This window comes from Sturnus vulgaris, chromosome 29, assembly GCF_052056855.1.
Source record: "Sturnus vulgaris isolate bStuVul1 chromosome 29, bStuVul1.hap1, whole genome shotgun sequence".
Taxonomy (NCBI): Eukaryota; Metazoa; Chordata; class Aves; order Passeriformes; family Sturnidae; genus Sturnus; species Sturnus vulgaris.
Window position 1 is genome coordinate 2,555,972 of NC_142271.1, and position 24,551 is coordinate 2,580,522.

The 24,551-nt window shown below is 46.5% G+C and overlaps 1 protein-coding gene across 1 annotated transcript; it reads left to right on the forward strand.

Annotated features, from left to right (window-relative positions):
• Window positions 1–45: 45 nt before the first annotated feature.
• On the forward strand, window positions 46–20,669 carry TSPAN2 (tetraspanin 2). Its single transcript, XM_014872792.2, has 8 exons — window positions 46–187; window positions 2,141–2,243; window positions 15,242–15,339; window positions 15,772–15,846; window positions 16,357–16,458; window positions 17,607–17,681; window positions 18,414–18,497; window positions 20,001–20,669. The coding sequence occupies exons 1-8, from the start codon at window positions 119–121 to the stop codon at window positions 20,064–20,066; spliced, it is 672 nt and encodes a 223-aa protein (XP_014728278.1). The 5' UTR covers window positions 46–118; the 3' UTR covers window positions 20,067–20,669.
• Window positions 20,670–24,551: the final 3,882 nt, after the last annotated feature.

Below are 24,551 nucleotides of genomic sequence, written 5' to 3' on the forward strand. Positions count from 1 at the left end.
GGCGGATCCGCCCGGGCAGCGCCGGCCCCGCCCGGTCCCGCACCTGCCCCCGGGGCCGCCCCGCCGGACTCGGCCCGAGCCGCCTCGGGAGCTGCTGCTGCCGGAGCCGGCGCCCGCCATGGGCGTGGGCTATGGGGGGATGCGCTGCATCAAGATCCTGCTCTTCATCTTCAACCTGACCTTCTGGGTGAGCGCCGCGCCGGGCGGAGCGGGGCCGGGCGGGGCAAGGGGCACCTGCTGCGGGAGCGGGGTGCGGAGGTGCCGGGAGTACCGGGGTGCCGGGAGTACCGGGGTGCCGGGAGTACCGGGGTGCCGGGGGTTCCGGGGGGTGCTCGGGGTGCCAGGGGTCGGGCGGGTGGCACGGGCGCGGCTCCCTCCAGGCAGCCCGGCCAGCGCTCCCGGCTCCTGCTCGCTCCTAAGGCGTTACAGCTCTGCCTGGGAAAGCAGCGGCTCGGTGTAAGATGACATTGCTGAGCAGAGACAGCATCTGTCTAAACTGATCATTTAAAGTAGCGATCATTTCCCCGGCAACCACACGGCTGCAGGAGGAGGCTGGGAGAGGTTCCCCCAGTGCAGTGCAGCGAGCATAACATTTCACAGCATCACGGTGCTTTTTACTAATGTCATTTCAAATAGGGAGCCAACAGCTGCTACAAGTTCATCCTCAGACAAAGTCCTCGCATCACCCCCAAGAGATTTAGGGAATGCTGTGTCCATTCTCCCCTCATTGCACCTTTTCAATAGTCTCACAGTTCCAGCAGCTGAATTCACGCTTTCTCTTCTCTCACTTTCCAGAAAACAATCAGCAATGTTATCTTCTTAAATGTCTTTTTCTTTCCTTCTGATTCACTGGGGTCTTTTTAAAAGAAATCACAAAGTCATCCTGTTCAGCCTCTCTGGACCAAGCAGTTTTGGGCTTTTGTCTCCTTTATGCTTGAAGCACAGTTAAACCAAAGGCTGTTCCCTCGTGGTGACAGCGCTGCGTGCTCCGGGGACACAGTGCTGCTGTGCTCGAGCTGGAGGGGCAGAGTGATGCTGCCCAGCTGCAGCTGCAAGGCAGCAGAAGGACAAAGCTTTGTGTTATTTGTTTCTCAAAAGTGACAAGTACTGTGTTTTGTTATCTGCCTTCACTGAGATGGAAGAAACCATCTCCTCAGCTGGCTGGGACATTCATCCCGAACTGCCAGGGGCACTCCACAGCCTGGAGAGGCCCTGGCAGCCCAAGGCTGCCAGCAGGGAGGTCCCCATGCTGTGACAGGGTGGCAGGGGACCCTCACCCTCTGCTAGGACACATCTGTGAGGAAAGCCGTGATCCCGAGCTCTCCAGCTGAACAATTGCCTCATCTCTTGGTTTGTGGAGCTGTGCCAATGATCAAGTGCCAGGGAATGCAGGACAGGTTAGGGGAGCACTGTGCCAGGCTGGCACCCACATGGGAAGCAGGAGCTGTTTGTGAGCTTTGTCCAGGTTGTGCAGGTACCACAGACTGAGGCTCTGGGCTTGGACAGCAGCAGGACACAGCTCTGGTCCTGAGGAATGCTGGAGCTCTTGACAGGGCACACGGCACTGATCCTGCAGGATGCTGGAGCTCTCTGCCAGGGCACACAGCACTGCCTGGCAGGCTGATGATTGCTCTGGCATGTGGTGAGGCTGAGACCTCTGACTGTAGATCTTTCCCCTCAAACAACATGCTGTGACACTCCTTTGTGACCTAGTCTTGTTCACATTGAAGGGAATTTTTCCTTCCTCTTGACCGCATCTATCACTGGTTTGTAAATTCTGTGATCCAGGATATCTATCCAGTAGCAACCCTTGTACCTCCTACTTTTGGTGGGGGTCCCCTGCCCCACTCCATTTTTCTCCTGACAATTCAGGCCCAGTTTTTATTATTAAAGGACTGACAAGTTTTGAGAGCCACTAGTAAGTTCAGAAGCACCATTACACTGAAGAGCTGAAGGAAAGAAGCACATTGCACTGTAATAGGAATTTGTTGTTAGCAGACCCTGGCAAGCGCTGCATGATTTTTCTGACAGCACAGTTCTGAGCTGTGGGATTTCAAGAAAGCACAAGGTGCCAAGACACCCCTGTGATGCTCTCCAGCCGTTTGTCACTGCAGCCCTGACTGCTCTGTTTTTGTTGCAGCTGGCAGGACTGGCTGTCATTGCCTTTGGGCTGTGGCTGCGCTTTGGTGGGCCCATGGCAGAGTTTGCTACAGACAAAAAGTCCCCGGAACTTTTCTTCATGGGTAAGTTACAGTGCTGGGAGGGCAGCAGCCTCCAGCCCTGGTTGCATCCTGGGACAGGTGACACACCTTATGGATTGACTTATAGGAAAGTCAACAATTCCTGGGCTGGCCCACACAAAACTGGATATTCTGGTGCTGTGTGCCATGTGTGTGATGGCTTTTGACCTTTCTCTGCTTGGCATCCACTTCCTTATACCTAACTAATCTCTTATCCTGGATTTGATCCAGTCCCCACATATCCTAAGTGAATTGTGCTAATACTCTCAGAATAGAAGGTGAGACAGGTCAGAGACTTGTGGGGCTCACCAGTATATCCCTCCAGAGTTTTCTGTGCAGCTGCCAGCCAGCCAAATATGTGTCCTTTCAGAATGTTCCCAGAACCAGGACAGCAGAAAAATTCTGCTCAGCAGTTGTCCCTGTGGAGGCTTCAGTGGGACCAAAGTGCCAGAACAAATCCTTCCACAGCTGAAAAGTGGAACTACCTGGTGTTCAGTCCAACCTGGGCAGGAATCAGCTAGTTCCTGTGCCCATGGAACTGGGATTAGTCACGTCTAATTTTAACATTTAAGATAACTTTTTTCTCCCTGGGAATTCCAGGTGGGTTTTTGGGAAATGCCACCTGTGTTTTGTATCTATAGATACCCTTAAATAGCAGCTGTCTGGGACTGCCAACAACTGCAGCTCTCTGTCACTGGCAACTGTAACTTCTTTACATCAGCAAAGTTACGTTTTCTTCTGTTTAGTGCATCACCCCTGGAGATGGACCCAATAAAATCCCATTGGTGCAAACATTTTTGCCATCTACAAATGCCAAGTGTAAGTGAATACCCAGTCCTGCCCTGGCCATCAAGCCACTCTGACAGGGTGGAAGGACTGGGAGTTGACCAGAGGTGTCCTGCAGCAGTCACCCACCACTCCAAGACTGTGCAGTTACCTTAAATACCCCAATTCTCTCAGTGCAGACCCACTCAGATCCACCACAGCCCCAAGCCCAGATTTCTTTAACATCTGCAGCCAGGCTAGAGGCACAGACCTGGCTGTGCAGCCGTGGGAATAGATGGGGACAGTGTTATGTCCAGCAATGTTTCTGTGAGGTTTTGTGAGACTGATTAAAACCATTCAGATGAAAACATCGTTTGGGACCTGAGGGTTATTGTAAAATATCCTGCAGCACCTCCACTGACACAGAGAGCCAGGAAGTGTGATTTACTTTTTCTCTTACTTCTGAGCTGCTATGACAGCAGCATATTAGATCACCAACTTCATTTCCAGATCCAGTTTATACCTGCTGAATTCCCCATGCTGCAGATTGGAATGTTTCCCTGCCTGATCCACTTATGTTTGTCCCAGGAGAGCAAACAAGACAGAACGATGTTCTGGCCTTCAAAATCAAGTGCTGCAGGTTTGTTGGAAGGCAGAAAATGCTACATCCTGTGCTGTGAGTAAGCACCACAGCTCCAGTACAGCCTGGATCACACAATGTAAACAAGATATTCTTTGGTGCATATGTATTTAAATCTCCAAAAGATGTAGTCTGCTTTTGCCCTGAATAGAAATTACAAAAGTTGTTCAAAGTTGTTAATTTTGGGAAGTCCTGGGGAACGTTCTTGTAAAAGTTTCATCAGACACCATGACATTCAGCTCTTGGGCTGCCCCACGTATTTATAGAGCTGCCTGTTGAAATATGTAACTGTGAGAGGAAGTGCTGAGGAACAGGGCACAGAGATGTTCAGAATTCTTTTAAATTTGCACTTTGGACTGAATTCTAAAGCAAAGGCTTTGCCCTTTTTTGTAATAGGCTCTGAACGAGCACTCCTGTGAAAGATCAGAGAGTTTTCTGCTCCCTCCCTCCCTCATTACAAATCCTGCTAAATGCTGTTGTGACTCCTGAGCATCTGATGGCACAGCCGTGCTGAGGCTGTGAACAGTCTGGGACCAAGGCTGTGGTAAAAGGACAGGGAGCAGTTCAGTTACAGTGGGGTTTGCAGCAGACAAAGCTGTGTTTGAAGGTCATGCTGAAGAGCTTTCCCTCTCTGGGAGATTTCAGCTCGGAGTCCCCCTTGGCAGTTGTGTATTGGGCCTTTCTCAAAGCCTCTGGGACTGTTGTTTATTTGGCTCTGTGTGTTTGCTCTCTTACATGCTTTCTGGGTGGCAGCCAGACTTTTGCATAGGAATTCTTAATATGGAGCACTGTGCAGCACACCAGGAGCAGCTGCCCTGAGGGCTGAAAGAGAAAGCAGATCAGCAGTATGACTTAAAATATCAGCATATAGCTATACATCCAAAATAATTTCTTTATCCCTGTTCCACTGATGGCTTTTGTGGCTCCTTGTGATAACCCAAGGCCCTGTGATCACATCAGCTTTGTGTCAGTGCTTGGAACAACAGTGCAGGTGCATTTGGAGTTTGCTTTGTAGGCTGAAACACTCCAGAATTACCATCTTCTGAAAAACAGTTAATTTTCTTTCTTCTAAAGGGCAGCACATTCTGCTCTTTCTGTACCTGGATTGAGCTGCCAGCTGAATCTAACCAGCTTCTCTCTTCTGCTTCCTTGTGATTGTTTTTTTCCTGGATCTGAAATGTTGGGTTAGTGTAAAATAATTGATAATTCTATCCTTGCATTTTCCATTAGGCCAGAGTGAGTCTCCTTAAATAGCCCTGTTCTTTACCAGCAGTCCAGCTGTCTCTTCTGCCCCTGGAATAGTTCAGGCCATGACTTGGCAACCAGGCCTGTTCATCTTTTCCAGCCACTGAGATGTTTTTGTTGGTTGGAGAACAGCTTACAGGCAGCAGTGCTGTGGGCAAGCACATATGTGTTCCTAGCTTTCTGTCACTTGTGGTTTTGTGTTTGGTGATCCATATTCCTCACTGCAGTTTGCAGTGAAAAACCTACAACAGAAAAGGTTGGAACTGAAACTCCTTGACCCACGCAGTCTCCAACCATTTTACCAGACGTATCTTTCACTGGAGCAGGCTCCTGAAATTGAACATCCTCTCCCTGCAGCTCCCCAGCTTTTGGAGTTCCCTCCACATTTTATGTTACTCCATCTCACAGTACAGTTTTTGTGCCTGTGCTTCAAGTGGTGAAGCAAAACTGTGGCTTCCCTGTTCAGCTGCAGTCCAGCTCTGGTAGAGTTCACAGATCCCTCTCTTAGCTGCACTTGAGAGAGAGAAAATTAAAGAAAAAAGGATAATTTCAGCAAAGGTCTATAGCTGGTAGATACCTTTTATCTGACTTGTCTGTGACACTGCACTGATCAAGTGGAGAAAAGAGCTGTAGAATTAAGGGAATTCCTTATGGAGACTCCTGTACCAAGACTGGGGAATTTTCTACTGGGCAGGAAGGTCTGCAACAGTCAGAAGGAAAGAAGATGCTTGTGGGAACCCAGGGTGTCAGCACTGTCAGCTGTGTCACAATTAATTGGTCCTAAATTAATTCCTTGTAGTAGTGCTGTTCTTAATTTTAAGAATAACTAGAGCACAGTAGTACAGACCAAGTGCTGCTGAGTGCAAGTAAAGCACCTGTGAAGCAAAAACTGACACAGGGACATTGAAGGATCAGTTCCAGACCTCAATTCTTCCATCTCTGCTTTTGGTAGACAAAGGGCAACAAGCAGGACAAACTGTGTATTCCTCAGAAATGAAGTGCAGAGGGTCCCATCCCTGCCAGCACCAATAAGTGAAGTGTATGTACTCAACAAACCCCCTCAGGAATGGTAACAAAACCTGATGAATGCAAACAAATCAGTCTGGGTGGCTTTTCCTCAGCCCTGAAATGTTGCTTCTCCTGCACAGCCAGAGCTCACAACCCTCCTGCTCTGTTCTGTTCTCTTTGTTTCAGTCTCATGATCCAAGCTGTGGTCCAGGCATCCATGAGGGCCAGAAGAGCTCTGGACAAAAGTTTTAGGGTGCTTGTGGCATTTTCTTGGGGTCAGTGAGAGCAGGAGTGATGCTGCTGGCTTTGAAAGGTACACTTAGATGGAACGTGCCTTAGGATATGAAGTCATGTCTGGAGCTGGAGGATATTAGGAGTTTTTCTCCATAGCAGTGGATGCCCATACAAACAGGAGTTGGCTGGAGTTCCATCCATGTGAACTGCAGTTCTCTGCTCCTGTGCCTCACTTTGTTCAAGTTCTAGTCATGTATTTTGGAGTCAAGCACTCTACCCTTAGTCAACAGGATTTTCTCTCTTAAATCCACCACCCCTCAAACTCTACCAGCCTTTAAAATGAGAGCTGTTGGCAAAGCAGCCCCTGTGTAGAGATGTAATAACACAGGAAGAGCATTAAATGATCCTGCCATCATGTATTGGAGAGGCTTTTAGTCTGTACTTAAGACTTAAGCAATGAAATTGTCGTTCTTCCTATCATCTTGTATGCAGCTCTCTTTTTCTGCCACTCAGGAAGAGTGGTTTAGAAAAGGCTGATAGTGGCCCTGAGTGGAAAACGGAAGCTGATGCACTGGAAATTGGCTTTAAAAATATGACACCACCACTACCACCCCCTGAGAAGAGCTTACTCAAAATGGAAGTTGTTCTAAAGTCCTCTCTCAGTTCTGGATCACAAAAGCTTGCATCAGTTCCTAAGAGTTCGTATTCCTCCTGACAGAATAAAGGCAATTCTGACCAAACAAGCTAATTTAGCCTAATGGAACAATCTGTCCATCTGCCCCAGGGTGATTGCTGTATATTTGCAAGATGCTGAGGTTCAGGAGGTTTTTTTTTTCCTTTAATCCCTTAAGCATGATAATGTACTTTATGCTTTTTGCCCATTAAATTGTCCTCCTGGGTGACTCTTCCCACCCTCCTCTCCCTGCTGTAGCTGTGTAAAAGCCATCCAGTCCCACCCCACAGCAGCAGCCAAACCCACAGTTACCCCATTTCCTTCTCCTCCCTAAGGCAGCTGGAAGCCACCCTGGTTCCTGCTCCCTGGTGGCACTGACAGCACCGAGTGCCCGGGGTGCCCTGAGCCCCTCGGGGGACACCCAGGCTCCAGGAGTCCCTGTTCTGGTCAGGCTGCCAGGGCCAGCCCAGAGCTCACCACAGCTCTCTGGAAGAGCCACCTGCAGGAGGTGACTGGGGATAAACCTGCCACTGAGAAGTAAAAGGGCACCAGGGTGCTTCCCATCCCTGATGCCCCCAGGCCGTGGCTGTTACATTAATGTATGAACCTTAGAGGGTGGGCAGGCCCTGGCACAGGTGCCCAGAGAAGCTGTGGCTGACCCTGGATCCCTGGAAGTGTCCAAGGCCAGGATAGAGGGAGCTTGGAGCAACCTGGGATAGGTGTCCCTGCCCATGGCAGAGGCTGAGACTGCATCATCTTTAAACCCAAACCATGATTCCATGATTGCTCTTGTTGGAGCAGCACCTCACACTCCAGGGATGCTCAGGCTCCTTTTTCATACAGAGTCTCTTTAAAAGGAGCTCTACATCCTCTGAAGCAGTTTCTACAAAACCAGCAAACCAGTATAACCCATTATGGCTTCCATAAGGGAAATGTCCTGTGCTTTGTTTCACTCTGACAGAGCTGTAAATACATTTGGACTGTCCACTTTGAAGCCATTAAGAAGGTGGTGTTTTGTCTTCTGGAAAAAAAACAAACCAAAACAACAACCAAAAAGCTGTCAGGCTCCTTTTTGGGGCGTGCCAGTTCAAAAACATCTTCAGGAGGGTTTGGATTGAGCCAGCTCATGCACACAGAGGATTAGCCAGAGTGTCCTAATCTAGAGAGGATTGCAGAGAATCATGAGAGGATTTCAGAATACCAAATGACTGAGTATTACAAAGGCAGAAGAAATACAATATCAACAAAGTGATGCAAGTGGAAACAGATAATGTAAGCAATGACAGACTTTAAATTAGCCACAACCACACATGAACATGACCTTAGACTCACTATCAGTTGCTCTTGACAACAAAGTGCTTTGCTTAGTGCAGTCAAACAGGCATATAAATGTCAGGAATTATGAAGAAAGGAAATGGGAATCCAATTGAAAAATCTTAATGTCATTGTGTACATTTCCAGTGCACTCAGTCCTGATTGCTCTGTGGATGCAGCAAACCTACAAAAAGTACCGAGACATTTGACCATATGGTTTTGACCAGCGTGTGCACTCTGAGCAGCTCCCACGTGAGGAAGTTTCCCCACGCTGTTCACATCACTGAATTGTAGAATCCATTGCCACGGGGGGCCTGGGAGGCTCAGCCAGGGTAGAACAGCAGCAGCTGGCACAGGTGTGTCACCCTGAGCTCCGAGCTGTCTGTGGGGTGACAGACACTGACAGAGCTTTGGGAACAGCTTTGGGCACACACTGCCTGGAGTGAAGCTGGCCATAATTAGGGCTCTGGGATGCATGTGAGCAAGATGTGTAACAAGGGTGTTCAGTGGGAAAGGGAGGAGCTGGACTGGGATGTTACATTACAGTGAGGCTGCTTTTAAATTGAAATTCAGGATTTGTGCATCAGCAGAAGCCTCCAAACTGGCTGGTGCCTGTAATGCTTTTGTGGTTCCAGGAAGATTAACCACGAAATCTCTGCTGAATTCCCACATGACACTCGATCAGATAGATCCATTATGCTCAAATTAAGAGTATGTTCCTCTTCTCCAGAAATTCATGTCACTTTAGAGGCCTCTGCAGCTTTTCTCCACTTCTCTAAATGTATTTTATAAATAAATATACAATGGAAATTTCTAGTAACAAGCCTGTTTCAGGAGCTGAGTTTGGTGCCACACATACAACTGTCCCTGTCTGGACATTTTTTTCCAACTCCTACGTGTGTTTCTCATATTTTCCAGGAGTGTGTCTGTGCTAGAGGTTCCTTGGTGCTCTCCTAAGGGTTGGAGAGCCTCAGTCCTTCCGTGGAGGAGCACATTTCCCTCCTGGGCTGCAAGGAGCACAGAACCCCAGGAAATTCCCTGCAAGCCCTGTGTGGGTCCCGGGCTCTGCCTCGCTGCTGCTGGGTCCCTCACCCCCAGAACAGAGCTGCTTGTTCTCTCCGTGGAGTAGGAACAGTTGGGGGTTTGTTCAGTGTTATTTACTCAGCCCAAAAGAGAGGAAAAAAAAAAAAGGAGAATTATTTCAAATGGAAAGTGCCCATAGCAGCCAGGTAAACAAGAAACCCATGTGAAATAAAGCCAGACAGAGACAGGGTGTGTTTGTCTGCTCCTGCTCTTTGCAATAGGCTCCAGGCAGGGATTTGTGCCTCAAACATTCAGTAAGACGTGGGGAAAAACAAACAAACAAACAAAAGTAGCTCTGGGAGTGGGTTCTCTTCCAGAGGCTGAAATTAGACCTCTTCCAGCCCAGGCTGATGCTTCCCTCACTGCTGATATACATAAAAATATATTGCAGCCAGTAGCTATAAAATTCCACCCTTCTCTTCTATCTGATCTAAAGAGATGGAATTCTGTATCATTGCTAATCACAGGGGGTTTGTCCACTCAGAAATAACACACAGAATCCCTTGATCCTTTATAAGGTGCTTTTTCAGACTTGCAGATCTGCTGTGTCCAAGCACAGCCCAAGAAGAGATGTGTCCTTATATCCACAGGAGCAGTCTCTTAGGGAAGAGCTGTGCCACGAGCCCTGAGGCTGATCCAGAGATCTGCTGACTTGTGGATTGGCCATTCTTCACTACTGGGAGCCACAGGATGCTCTGAGACTGCCAGATAACATTTTAATTCCTCTTGTAATTGCAAAGCAGAGTCTGGTAGAAAATGGGAATCCCTCCTGTTGGGATTTTCACAGGGAATACCCCCATTTGACAATTTCCTTTCAGGAAAGAAGGATTTTCCCCATGGGATGAATAAAAAAATCAAATATACAGAAAAGCTGCTGCTTTATGGCTTTCTAAATTTATCTTTGTAGAATAAAACAATGGCAGAAGAAGGAGCTTCCCCTCTTATACTCACTAGGTTACAGCCAGAAGGGAAATCAATTTGTTATCAGGTGTTCTCTCACTTGACTCACTGCTAAAAGGAGAAGTCTTCATTTCTCTTCAAATCTATAAAAACCTGTGTGGGGGGAGAGGTGTCAGCAGAACAAAACAAGCAAACCACACCCCAAAACCTCAAGATTTCCTCACAAAAAAAATAGGCTCTGTCCAAAAATCCCCAGTCCTGTGACACGGTGGTTTTATTATTTTGTGGTTATAAAGAAGCCCCAATTTCCTCCAGAACCCCCTCAGTTATCAGTGCACTGGCTGTGTTTGCCTAAATCAACCAATTCTCTGTCAGATTTGCACATGGAATTTAATCCTTGGAATGTGCCTCTTCATCCCTTTACATTCAGGGGCTGAGAGTGACCTGTTTGTGGGTCCTAAACGCAGGTGGAATAAATATTATTTATTATTATAAATATGTGGGCAGTCACAGATGGCAGAGCTCTGTCACTGGGGCCTCGATGGCACAGCTGCCTCTGCATTCCCTGCTCTCCATTTTTCCTGCTCTCTGCATTCCCTGCTCTCCCTTTAGGTGCCAAACCTCTCCTCTTCATGAGCACACACAGACCAAAGAGCAAAACTGCAGGAAATGAACAGAGGCAACAAGAGGTGAGAGGAAAAATTTCACAAAGGTCACAAACCTTTGCTTCCTTTCCACCTTGTTCTTTTTTCCTTCTGCTGCACAAAAAGCAGCAGCTGGAGCCTTCTCATCATTTTCCACTCACCAAAACAAGCTCTGTCTACCTGATCTGACTCACACATTTCTTTTTGCTGTGTTGAGCTTTGTGGTGAATTTTTTGTGTCAGTCTGTAGCTCTCAAACCTGTTCCATTTTGTGGCTATAAACTGACTTTTTTTTTTTCCCTGCTGTGCTGTAGATGCCAGGTTGGAGGCCGTGCCAAGGCTTTGTATTTTACAATGGAAGTGCTGATGAATAGAAGCTGATTAAGGCTTTCCATCCTGCCTTTTGGGAAGGGATGGGTTTTACTGAAGCTGAGATACTTCTGACACTGGATACTATTGCAAGGAAAGATGTAAAAATCCACCAAATGTCTGGATTTGCACTGCTGATCTTGACAGCTCTCAGTGCTTGATGGCTTTAGATAAGGCTGGGATTCCAAGAGCTGTGTGCCAGACATTTCCACCCTTTGCTTTTTTTCTCTCTAGAGAGTCTTACTTTAAATTTAGGTCTATTCTTATCAAGAATTTGAGGTGATCCTGCCTACACTGCTGTGTACAGCCCACTAGGAAAAGAAATACCAGATCCTTGTCTTACATATTTACACCATCCAGGATATTTCTGCATCTACAGCTTTAATATTGTTACAAACTGGTTTAAACACAGAAGAGCAAAGAAAACTAAGTCTGTTAATAAACAAATCCAGAAAGGTTCAACATCTACCCAAAAAGCATTATTAAAACCAAATGAGGTTAGATGTTGGTGCCAAAAATGTGATATATTTTATTTAATAATAAAAGAGGCAAAGAGAAAGAAAGAGAAAAGAAATAAATAGAAAAAGAAAAGGGGGGGCAGACACGGAGAGAGTGGAAGGGGTTAGGTGGAGACATATCACCCATCTGAGGGTCCCAACGAGGTCTTGTTGCTCTTCTGGGTGCTGAGGGTCTTCCCCGTCTGCAGAGTAGAGAATCCAGTGGATTAATCCATGTTTGGGGCAGGTGGGAACACCCCTGTGCCTCCTGAGGGGGGCCAGGTTTGCCACTGTCCCTTGTGTCCAGAAAATTAATCCACAAACACCAGAGGTTTATGTCCAGAAAGGAGACAGAGGAGTCCTTTTGCTTTACTCTAATAAAGGAAGAGGCCATGGGACATTCCTCTGGGATCTCTCAGATTTTTGGAGGACACAGCCTCCTTTTTATCCCAATTTCCCATCCACATTTCCCTCTCTCTTTCCCCATGGGCTGAGGTGCTTGAGAGGCACAGACTGCCCAAACACCTGATACCTGAGATTCCTCTGTAATGTACAACTCTCCCTTTTAATTTTTAATTCGTATGGAATTCATGGGTTTTCCTCATTGCTTCTTTCCTCTTTCAATATCCAATTTCATTTATGAGAAAACCTACAGTTTGTTTGTAAAGGCAAATATCTTTTTTTTTTCCATTCATCAATCAATGGAGTCCTTCCCCTTGTCTCTTTTATCTCTCAGTGCTGGTTTTATCCACCAGCAGACCCACAGCTTGTTTGTAAAGACAAATCCCTCATTCCTCTCACTTGCAAAGCTCTGGGTCTGTTCCATGGTGTGCAGTGCTCCAGTGCAGGGTCTGGGGACTCCTTTGGAGGGCTTTGATGGGCCATGACTCTGCTTTTCCCGGGGTGCAGGCACAGCTGGGCTGCTGTGCTCAGCACAGGATGGGCATTCACTGCCTCTGACCAGAGGTTATCACCACACACCCAAACCCTCTTCCTCTACCCTTTGGTAGCAGAGCTCCATCCCTCTGTGGATGTGTCCCCAGAGCTGAGCTGAGCCACTCCAGCAGTGAGCCTTAGTCAGGGTGTGGTGGTCTTCGCTGCAGCTTTTGCAATACAGTTTTATTACAATAGGCAAAAGTCCTTCATGGAGATGTTTAAGCCATAAACGAGAACATTTCCATCTCCAATTGCCATCCTTCCTGCAAGTCATCTTTCACTGAGCATCCCTGGCTGTGGGTGCTGGGAAACCTCTCAGTGCAAGCTGAGAAGTAACTTGGCCCCTTTGAATTTTTTTCAAGCTATTCTTCATGTGTGTCATGGAATATTCAGAATTGGAAGGGATCCACAAAGATCATCGAGGCCAAGTCCTGGCCTCAGGACAACCCCAAAATCACAAGTTTTATTCCTGTGTGAAAGATTACATAGAAGAAAAGTAAAAATATCTTTATTTTTGTGGAAATTTTAAGTGTCAACATTATTTTCCATCTTGAAATAGCTGTGCATCAGCAAGTGGTAGTCCCAGGCTGAGAAAGGACAGAGTGGGATGAACTCTCCTGAGCAGAAGATGGAAGAAGGTGGATTTTAACTCCTGGCTGGCTCAGCTGTGGGGCTCAGCTTTGTTTAGTGAGTGGTGTGAGTTCTTCCTGTAACACGCCTTAAAAGGGAAGTTCTGATTGAGGTAGTGGTTTAGCTCTGAGTCATGCGAGTGAAATGCTCAGGCTGTTTCTCTGACAAATGCAAATCCAAATTCCTGAAAGTGGTCTCACTCCGAGACTCACCGAGCTTTTATTTCCTAGCTGCAAATAACAAAAAGAAATGGGAAGACTCCTTTCCTGTCTCTTCACTTAAATTTGTCTTTGCTAAGTGGCCTGATAAGTACAGGGAAGGGAGCAGGGAGTGACACACTGAATACGTCCAGGAAACATCTTTGTAATTACACTGTGTTTGTTACCATGGAGATCCCAGGAAATGGCAGCCTTGGTGTTCGGCTTTTGAGCACCAAGTTCTGCACCTGAGCGAGGGTTTTTTGTCTTTTCCAATTCATCTTCCACCAGGGCTGGCTGACCCTTCTCCCCTGAGCCATAAATATCTTTGTACATCAGTAAAAACCAGTGCTGTGAATATGTGTACAAGTATCAGCCTGAAGGATGCTCAGTCCCAGTAAGTCACAGGTGGCTGAGTATTAAAAATCCAGAAAACATGGAAGGACTGCCAACACAGACATCAAACAGCACCGTGTATATTAAAATGAGTAGGGCAAAGCCATTATACTTGTAATTGTTTTATTGCTATTTAGCAGAATGTGTCTCAGCAGGAACTGGAGCAGAAGGAGGGAGGGAGGGGAGGAGAAGGATCCCAATAACTGGGATAGACACAGAGACTGGAGGTGATGTGGCAGGGAATGGGCAGCAGGCAGCCCTCCCTGAGCAGGCTGCACCAGTGACCAGGGAGGCAGAGCTCTGCACTCAAACATTGACTGCTTTTACATTTTCCTAGCAATTACTAACTGTCATCTGTAGGATTTTCTAGTCCAGGTTACACAAGGCCTGCTAACAGCAAATTCCAGCAGCTCAGCTCACCCTGGGTCGGATTTTATAATAATGTTTACACTGGTAACTGAGCACACTAAAGGCTCTCGTTGGGAGCTTGGGCAGTCCAGGCTGGGAGCAAGGCTCGCTGTGCCCTCTAGTGCACCCTGCCTGCAGCTCCACTGTCCCTCACCAGAAGGACACGAGGAGAAGGAACATGGAGCTCTTTTCCCCAGCAGTGGCTTGGCACGGCAGATTCCTGCATGTCCTGCACAGAATTCCACCGACACGGTCCCAGAGCCAAGGCACAGCCCCGTGGTTGTGCTCTAGTGGGACCTGACCCCACAGGAACCCGTGTGTTGCCCAAGCACAGATCAGAAAATGTACATTCACAAGTGAGGGAAAAAAAACTCTGTGCTCTGATTTCCTTTTGTCCTAGATAAAACCCATACAAAAAAAAATATAAAAACAAAACCACACCACCTGTTGAACAGGAGTATTTCTATGTGTGAGGTTACAGCTGAGGTCCTGGCTCTGTATGGGGCTATGCTCCCATCTCCCATGTTCATTCATGTCCCTCATGCAGAGCAGTACAGCACATTTCCAGCCCCAGGTTTCCCAAAAATAAGCCCTCTAGTAAAGCTGGGGTTTTTTTTGCCTTACATTGCTTATTGCAGAGGTGTAAGGGGGTTCTGCGTGGTATAGGGCTTGTTCTTCCTGCACTGAGCTGTCCCTGGGACAGCAGACTTGGAAGGTGGAAGTCACAGATTCCTATCACAGAATATTCTCAGTTGGAAGGGACAGACCAACAAAGATCATCAACTCCTGAGTGAATGGCCCATCCAGGAATGAAACTGCAAAGTTCGTGGTTTTAGCACCATGCCCTAACCAACTGAGCTCATCTCAAATTTTCTTATTTAATTCTCCAAGAATTCTGAAGAAAGCATAGCTCTCCTGCTGTGCTCAGAGAACCTTTTGTGTGTAACCAGGTTTGTGACAGTCAGAGACATTGTTATACCTGTAACTGGGTGGGGCTGATTAAATTCATACCAGGCTTTGGGGAGAGAAACCTGAAATTGTTGCCTGGCTCTGATTTCCACAGGACTCTATGTACTGGTGGGAGCAGGGGCCATCATGTCAGCAGTTGGATTTTTCGGGTGCTGTGGAGCAGCACGGGAGTCCCAGTGCTTAATTGGAACAGTGAGTAAAAGGTTTCCAGGGCCTGGGCTGTGCAGGGAAACCATCCAAAGCATTCAGTGCTTGGTGTAATTCATGGAGAGATCGTTACAGTCCAACACCTGGAAGGTCTCGTGTCCTTTTATTGCTAATCCAGTTTCTCTGGACTCAGCAGCCTCCATGCTACTGCAGAGCTGCCATACATGTAGCCTTGCCCTTGCTTGTCCCTTGTGATGTATTCCCTGGAATTACCCTCTGATTCTCCTGAAGCTCCCTCTGAGCCACATCTATGCCATTTCCCCTTTGTTTGAATGTGACAAGAAAACTGCCTTGGCAGCCCTGAGCAGAGCTCCTCAGGAGCTTTGGTTCAGGGTGGGCTGTTGAGGCCTGGGGAGGATGAGGGGCTGACCCCATGAACAAGCTACACTCATGTGAGATTCTCTCCTTCCTCTGCAGTTCTTTGCTTGCCTGTTGGTGATATTTGCAGGTGAGGTCACTGCTGGAGTATTTGCCTTCATAGGCAAGAAAGTGGTAAGTAGCAAACAGGCTCTGATGTAATAATGGGGAAGTTTTGGATTCCAGTGCCCACTGACCTGGCTCTGCCACAGGAAAACTTTCCAGGAGACTTCTCCCTGGAAGACTCTCAGAAAATCTTATCTGGAGCCAATGACAGCTTGTGTTATCATTGGAATAGGACGAAGTTTTTGCCTCCTCTGTTCAAGAAAAATTGGAGATGTGGTTCAGCCTTGAAGGAACATCAAGGGGAACTGTATGAAAAGAGAGTATTGCCTGGGAGAAGGGGAAATAAATTTAGGCACTGAACTTCCCCAACTCAGAATGTTTAACCACAGCACAGAATAGAGCCTATGAACATTCTGACCTTCTGAATGTCACCAGGCCACAAACCCTCCTGGCTTTTGAGTCACCATACCTGTTTACTAGACCCAACTTTTTGCCCTGGAGGTTGAGGACACAAGGTGAAAGTCTTGGATTGGGGGTAAGACTGATTTGCAGCTCACTTAGAAAGTTTGATTTCTGCAGGCAATACAGGAAGCCCAGAAAATCTATGAAGATGCTTATGAGGACTACATGAAAAACCCAGTGGGGAAGATGAACAGTACCATCTATCACTACCACGTGGCTGTGAGTACTCCTCCACCTGCACACCTCACTGCAGTGTCACACTGCCCATTAGAATCCAGAATTCCTCCCTCTGAGGCATGGCAAAATAGAACTGAATGTGCTTCAGATCCAGTCAGAGGCTCACAACCCTGAGAGTTTCCTGAGGGCTCTGTAAGAATTCTGGTGTTTGGATTTCTACATTTGAATGTGCAATTAGCCAGGCTTTGAAATTTCTGATGCTTCTGGTCTTTGTGTGCAGAATAAATGACTGTTATGGCCCTTCTGGATACTGCAATCCACAGATAAATGCTCACAAATGCAGAGAGAGGGAGAAATGTCTGCATCCCCCTGCATCTGTCAGAGAAAACGTCCCAGGACCTACAGCGTGGCTGAACAAGTCGGTGAAAGACCAAAAGCACATGTGTGACACAGTTCAGGCCACCCAAAAAGTGAATGTCTGAATCAGAGTTACAACCTGTGACTTCTTTAATCCTGTTTGTGTCCATCCTGGATCTCCACTGCCTCCCATGGAGAGCAAGCCCAAGCTTTGTTGCTCCTTACAGCAATTCCCACGTTCTTTAGAACAAACATTTCACAACCTCAGACCCTTTTGTCCTTCTCCCATAGCTCTTATTTCTGACCCAAAGAGGAATTCCAAGCATTTTGTGGGAGATAGGCAAACAGGAAAAACAAACCCTCTGAAACTCTGATTTATTACTGTCTCCAAACTCAGCACGATGTTGTGTCAGAAATAAAATTCCAGCATTCTCTGCTGTAGCTTTTGTGCATTGCCCATAATTCTGGATGTGATATTTGAACTTTCTGCATTCTCCCTTTAACAACTCCTGTTTTCTTGTAAGCCAAGGATCTGCTTTTCCCAAATCCACTTGTTTGCTTTGTTATGAAATACTGTAATAAAAATCCTTCTGCACATTGTTGTTAGTACAAACGCATCTGTTTGCTGTGGCCTCAGACAATTGAAACTAATTTTTGAGAATTTTGTCCCACGCAGTTGGAACTCTACCAGAAGCAGCAGTTTAAATGTAGAGAATAAGGTTATTACTTGATCTGTACAGATTCTTTTTTTTTTAGTTATTTATTGTCTCATTTTCAGTATGAAACAGTCTGTAGTTTCCCCCTCTTTGATCCTTCATCTCTCTCTCATTCAGCTCCAGTGCTGTGGTAAAGGTAACGTGGAACAACAAACAGGATTACCCTGTCCAGAGAACATCCAGCTGCCAAAGGCAAGTGTCCTCTGTCCTGCTTCTTCTAATCACTTTTTCATGTCAGCTCTCTAGTAAAATTGGAGACATTCTGTTAGTAAAAGAAAGGAAGAAGTTCCTTTTTACCTTGCAGATTCCAGCATGAAATTCCTTATGGAATGGAGCAGAGTGGAGGCAGAATTAAGCTGGAGGTCACATTGCCCTCAGTAGTGTCACTGTTTGTGGCATCTCATGGTAGCTGAGACAATATTGCATCATCTGAAAGGAAAAGGGACAAGGAAGGGACAGAACGGGACCCCAAATTCCCCATGGAGGCTGAATTTTGGCAAGTGCCCACCTTAGTCATGCAAGGAGCCTCCTGACTAGAAACTTCATTGGTGTTAAGAAAGATATTTCTGTAATTTCTGTCTTTTCTGGAATCTGCTTGTGAGTTCAATGTCAAAATGAAGCACCAAACCTCCTGATTTAGCATGGCCTGTTATATAAAGGAGTTTAAATTTAGGGGAAAAACTGAGTGTAAGAAAATTACTTGCATGTGTCAGCCTCTGCAGGCAAGAGGTACAGATGCCTCACCAGAAAAGGGAAGATGTTGGGAAAATTATCCAGCAAAACCCAAGGTTTAAATGCAGGAATTTGGACAGTGACCTTACTAATATTTTTGTGTTTATCTGTTTTTCAGTGAGAACAGCTGATAGAATTGATTGAAATACAGATTTCCAGGCATAAAAAAAAATTTCATTTTGTTTTTAACAGAACTGCCTGGTTGAAATTCAGAATGTAATTGATACTCATCTGCACTTAGTTGGAATTGTTGGAATTGCAATTGCTAGCATCACAGTGAGTAAATCCATGTTCTCCAATCTCTCCTTGAGCCCAGAATCCTGTCCCTCACTCAAAGCTTTGTGGAAGGTATTTTGCAGTGAGTCTGGTGAGATTCCTCAATTCTTACAGGTTCCAGTGTGTCTTCTTCCTGGGAATTGTCCCCATCAGTGCAAGCAGAGCTGTGTGACTGTGCTTTTCAAGTTCATTTTGTGTGCTTAGGTCCAAAGCAAGGGTAATCTTCTTTTGTTGTAAGAGTAGGAGAGCAGAGTGCACATGAACCAAACTGAAAAGCAAAAGGCTGAAACAGCATTTAATGTACTCCAAAACAACTGCAGTCTGATGCTTTAAATCCTTTAGGGTACATTTCTTAGTTTTCATGAGGAATAGAGAGTTCTCACTAGAGCTGTGACCAATAGATGTCACCCTGTCCCAAGGACACAGCAGGACCAGCAGGCTGGGGCTCACCAGGCTGTAGCACAAAGCTTTTCCAGCATGGCTTCTTTCAGACTCAGACACCAGCAGCATGAGGAGCCTCAGCATTAGTAAAAAACCACTCCTTTAGCTGCAGGGAAGAGCAGGACGTTCATAGATTTATGTGGACACTGAAAAGCAGCTGAAGGGTTTCTGCAGGTAACAGAAACCATGGTGTGCATATTAAACAATCCTGGGGTCTGTATGAAACATGAAGGGACTCAAAAATACAGCCAGGCCATGGGGTGGGCCAGAGATCAAGAACATCAAGGACACACCACAACTGGGATCATCTCCCCTTGGATCCCCACCTCAGACACAGCCAAGGTCCTGAAGTGACCACAACCCCTTCAGCAGCAGGAATGCACCTGCACCTTTTACTGGGCTTGTTTCTGCCACTTGCTGGGCTGTGAGAGCTCATCTGTGCCTGTCCCTGGGGAGATGTGTGGGGAGGGGACATGAACCCAGAGCTTTCACTGCCCATCTCCCACCCTTGGCAGTGCAGCCTCCGGAGCTGCTGCTTTGGAGAATTGACCTGTGACAAGAAAACAGAGCCTCTGGCAGCACCCACTGTTCTCTGCTTTCATCATTCCCTCTAGGGAACAAGTTCTCTGACACGAGTGGGGGTTTAGAGTTAATCTAGAGTCTTGCTGTGGAGCACAGGAATTACTGAGAGCTCAGCACCAGCTCCAGGGGCTCTGGAATCAGCCTCTGCTCTTACCCAAATCTGTGTCTGAAACTCAGAACACCCCTGTGCAATACCAGGATACCACCAGTAGTCACAGTTATAATGTGGTTTAAATTGATGTTAATAACATTAATATTTGGGGCAGTTGTGCTTGCCTGGACATTTAGAACAAAGAACAGAAACCAATGTGAGCTGATAAAATCAGTGAAACCTCTTCCATGTTTATTGTCTGATGTTTTGGGGGTTGTAGATGGCAGCAGTCACTACTCTGCCATAGGGACCTTCAGATTGTCTGATGTGCAAATTGTTTTATAATTGTTTTGTAAGTGGATCCCTAAATCACATCCCTTCTCTTCTAGATCTTTGGCATGATATTCAGCATGGTTCTGTGCTGTACGATCCGTAACATGAGAGAAATGATCTAAAACTGTCACTGCACAACTGTGCCACGAGTTCCAGACTAAGCTTACAAGAAGTGCTCTTCTACCCAATTTAATAATTGTAATGCATTTTAATCAGTGTTTTAACATACTGAGAGGAAAATATCCCATTAGGTGATCAGGTGAATTGTATTAGTTACAGTAAAACTGAAGTGGAAAAAAAAGGGGTTTAAAATGTCCTTTTTAATGAAAAAAAAGCAAAAGTGCATCTAAGACTAATTTGATTTTTAATGTTTGTATATGTGCAATTAAGAGTTTACACATGTATAGACTTTGTGTAAGCACATGCATCTCTGTCCTTGCAAACACACCTGGATGTGAGCAGGTCCCTGCATGTGCAGTACCTGGATTACCTGTCTGGGTAAATACCTGCAGGTGGAACACGCTGTGTGTGCATCCAGTGTCCCTGTGCAGCATGTGCACATCCCACAGGGACACAGTGCCCTCTCACACCCAGCCCCTGTTTGCCAAGAATCAGCAGAGGGACAAATGCCATTGTAAAAAGTAAGACCTATGATGCATTTTGTGACTTCATTTTCCAAAGCCCAAACAGAGTAGAACTAATAAAATTGGACTTTAAAAAAATAATTAATGCCTAAGGGCCTGCTCCAGCAAACTTGAATTCATGTGAGTAGACCCACTGAGTCCACTGTCATGCAGAGACTGGGTATTTATTTTGTGTAGGACTGGACCCTTCATACAAATGCAGAAAGTTCTGGGGGAGAAAACATGTCCAAGGAGATTCAGGCTAAAGGAAGAGGGGGAAAGAGGTGGGAAGCTGCCAAGACCAGGCAGTCGTTTGGGACCAACTGCAGTGCAAAGGGTGCTTAAGCTTCCCAAGCTAGGCTGAGATACACCAAAAAAACCAACTGTGAGTTCAAGGGGCCACTAAAATCCACATTCAGCAGCTCCTTTGTCCCAAAAGCCTCGCTGTGGCTACAGAGTGGTGCAGGAGTGGAGCCCAGGTCCAGAAAAGCAGCCCCTTTGTCAGATCTCTGGAGAATCGAACTGGCCTGTGGAAGTCAGAGAGTGAAAGTGGTCAGAAAAAGACACACAGCACTTTAATATCCTCAGTTTCTGCTTCTGTGACTATCACAGCTTCCACAGAGCTCTTACCTCAACCTCTCGCCCTTTCCTGGGGGCAGAAGGCAGGAAAGAAAGATGGGACATTTTTACAGAAATGAAGTGAGTTTTCTTACTGGCACCTTTAGATTGCATGTCAGGTATAAAAATTACACTGTGTGCTTGAAATACCTCAAGGCTTGCGTTTACATAGTTTGTTTCTATATTTTAATTTTTCTATCTGTTATATTTATTAATAAGAGAATGTTCCTTTTGAACCAGCCTAAAAGGGAGAAAGGTTGTCCCCAGAAAAATAAATTACATCAAAGGCTCAGGATCTCTTAATTTTTGGCTTACTCGAGATAATTCATGGTTTCAGAGAGCAGCTTTTTGTTAACTATACCCCCATAGCAGCAGATCTGGTGATCACCAGTTCAGATTCCTGATGCAGTTGTTCCAAACATGATGGGGAGAAGTTCAGTTAAACTGCACATTCCAATAGACCATTGTCTCAGAGGCCTTGGAATTTACAAGTCTTGGGGTCCTTGTTCCACTGAAACACAGTGGAACAAAATGGGATTTCAGGAAATACGTGTATTCTAGTGCACATGTTTGTGTGGGATATACCACCCTTTATCTATTATTTATTTTTTATCTCTTATTCCCCAAGGAAATTCAAACTCCCATCAGTTTTCTGTCACTTCAGGACTTGGGGTAGTGCTGCTGCTCCAAGTCTCTGCTTTAGCTGACACATCTTGCTGTCTTTTACATGGATTTCTCTTTTCCAGCCATCCAACCACGAGCTGTGGCACTGCACTAAGAGCTGGGCACAGCAGGCACTGCTGACTGAGCCATGTCCAGGCTGAGCTTTAGGCTGGCAGGGACACATGAGATCACACACCAGAAAAGAGCCAGGCTTGTGTCACTGTCACAGCTGATTAGCAATGGATGTTAATTAAAAACAGGGCCTGGGACCTCATTCTGCAAGAAGCAGAACAGGAAACACGGCCCTGATCTGCTGCTGGCTCCTAAGACAGGCTCAGCTGGGAGAATGGCACTGGCAGCAAATCCATCAGGGTCTCAAGCTGAGCCTTAGGAATCAGTTTAACCCAGCAGCCAGCAAAGCAATTTCCTGGCTCCCAGCTGTACCTGAGACTGTCCCTACAATGGTTGTGCTCTGAAGAGATGATGGGGTAGTGCCCAGCTGGGGTGTGTTGTCCCAAGGTAGCACTGGCAGGAAAAAGAAACTCTTGTAGAGTGTCATTTTTGCCACTCAGGACAAGCCAGTTTTCCAGGAAAAACAGTAAAAATAGCACCACAGCCAGTGGTTCAGGTTCCAAGATTGTTGCCCTACAGGGATAGAAAATGATTGCAAATAAAGCAATTTCCTTGTGTTACACTCCCCCTCATAATGACAGTACTCTATTCATTTTAAACACATCTACACATAATTGGGTTTCATTCCTCAAATTCGTAGCACCAGAATGTAATGACAGGACCAGAGTTTATGTCTTTATTTATTATTTCTTGAGTAAGTTGGAAGATGCCCACTCCTGCTTTGAGATGCACTGAATGCCAAGGCAGCTTGCAGAACCTGCTGTTGCTTCCCCAGCCCTCCACTCCCCCAGAAGTACAAAACCACCCCAGTGCCTTAGGAAAACAGGAAAAAGTGGCAGAAAAAACCTTCTCTAAATTCAGACTCAAGCCACCAACTTTCTGCTGAAGTGTTTTGGGTTTGTGATTTATTTTTTTTCCTCTAAAGAGGGCATTAATTTTCTGAGCATTCCTGCATAAGCTCTAGGGTTACTGTTACTTGGGTCTAGGGGATACTTGCACTGCATACCAGGAACAGGACAATACCTGTTACTGGTTTAGTTCTCTAAGTTATTGGTATAAATTAAGCTGGAAATCAACATGTTATTCATATACTAGTGCCTTTAACAGAATCCAGGGATAAAGGTCTTTTGTAGTTTCCTGCTGTTGTGAGGTGCATAATACAATTGCAGTTTTCTCTGCATTTTAGTAACTGAAGGTATTTTTTGAGTTACTGCCACATAAGGCAGCAAAAATACTAATTTTTCCTGTCCCTTGCACCTGTGTCAGAGGAAAGCAACAAAAGATCAGATCCCTCCAGGTGATATAATTCTGAAAGCACATCACACACATTTTCTTGTTCTCCTGTCAAACAGTTTGTTCTAAAGCATAAAAGATCTAAGTTGTTGATGCCCTTATTGTGTCTCTAAACATCCTTATTCACACTTCCCTTGTCTAATTTTTCTAAGTAACTGATTTGAGTGGGAGCTTCCTTTGTCACAAGGAAACCTCAGCCAGTTTTGGCACCTCTCAGAGATCACACAGCAGCTGATGAAGCTCAGCCCTGTGACATCCCTACAATGAAGAGTCGTATTTCACTTGTCTTGATACTGATAGTTTTATAACAAAACATGTTTCATGTGTCTTGAAAAAGAAATTGAGTTGTCTTAAGCCCTCAAATGCTGTATCGTACAGCCTTTGCAGGCTACGGATTAACAGCATCAGATGCTGTTCATAGAAAATGTACATAAATAAAGCTTTTCAATCTTTTTCCTCTCTATTGGTGCTCCAGCCACGAGGTTCTCCAAAACACAAACCACTTACAGGATAATGTGTTTGGTACAGCATAAATTCTGATTTTGGACAGAACTGGCGTTTCCGTTCGTGCTGCCAAGACTGTGGCAGAATTACCTCTTGCTTTGAAAGAAAACAAACTTAACTCTGTGGCTGAAATTAGCTTTCACTTCCCTATGATGTGTTCTGAAGTGGCGTTTTATCGGCTTTGTGTCTTGAACTTGAAACACCTTCCTAATAAAAATAACCTGGAACAAACGACTCCCGGAGATCTCGATCGGCGCGTCCAGAGCCCCGCCAGGCCCTGAGGGCACCCCGGGGCTGCGTCCGCTCACCTGCAGCACCCGGACACCGCGCGGGCTCCAGGTGAGACGGAGCAGCCGTCGGCCAGAGAGGCAGGGAGGGCCAGGAATGGGGACGGGGACCGCGATATCGGGACCGGGATATCGGGACCGCGATATCGGGACCGGGATATCGGGACCGGGATATCGGGATCGGGATCGAGACCCGCCGGGATCCGAACCCGGCACCTCTCGAATTGCCCTCAGGGCTCCGTGTGCTGCTGAGGCCCCGCCCATTGTGGGCGGGGCACAGGGCGGTGCTCGCTCCCCATTGGCTGCTCGCTCTGCGGGCGGCGCGGAGCCACAATCCCAGACGGGTTTGGGCGGGAAGGGAGCTCAAAGCTCATCCCGCTGTCCCAGAGCGCCCAGCCCGGCCTCGGGCACTTGCAGGGATTCAGGGGCAGTCACAGCTGCTCTGGACACCCTGTGCCAGGGCCTGCCCACCCTGACAGGGAAGAAT

Excerpts from the sequence above, each read along its gene's own strand:
- TSPAN2 (XM_014872792.2), top strand. The coding sequence starts at position 119 with ATGGGCGTGGGCTATGGGGGGATGCGCTGCATCAAGATCCTGCTCTTC. Across the intron at positions 188-2,140 it reads TCTTCAACCTGACCTTCTGG|CTGGCAGGACTGGCTGTCAT; the intron begins GTGAGCGCCGCG and ends TTTTTGTTGCAG. Across the intron at positions 15,847-16,356 it reads CCTTCATAGGCAAGAAAGTG|GCAATACAGGAAGCCCAGAA; the intron begins GTAAGTAGCAAA and ends TGATTTCTGCAG.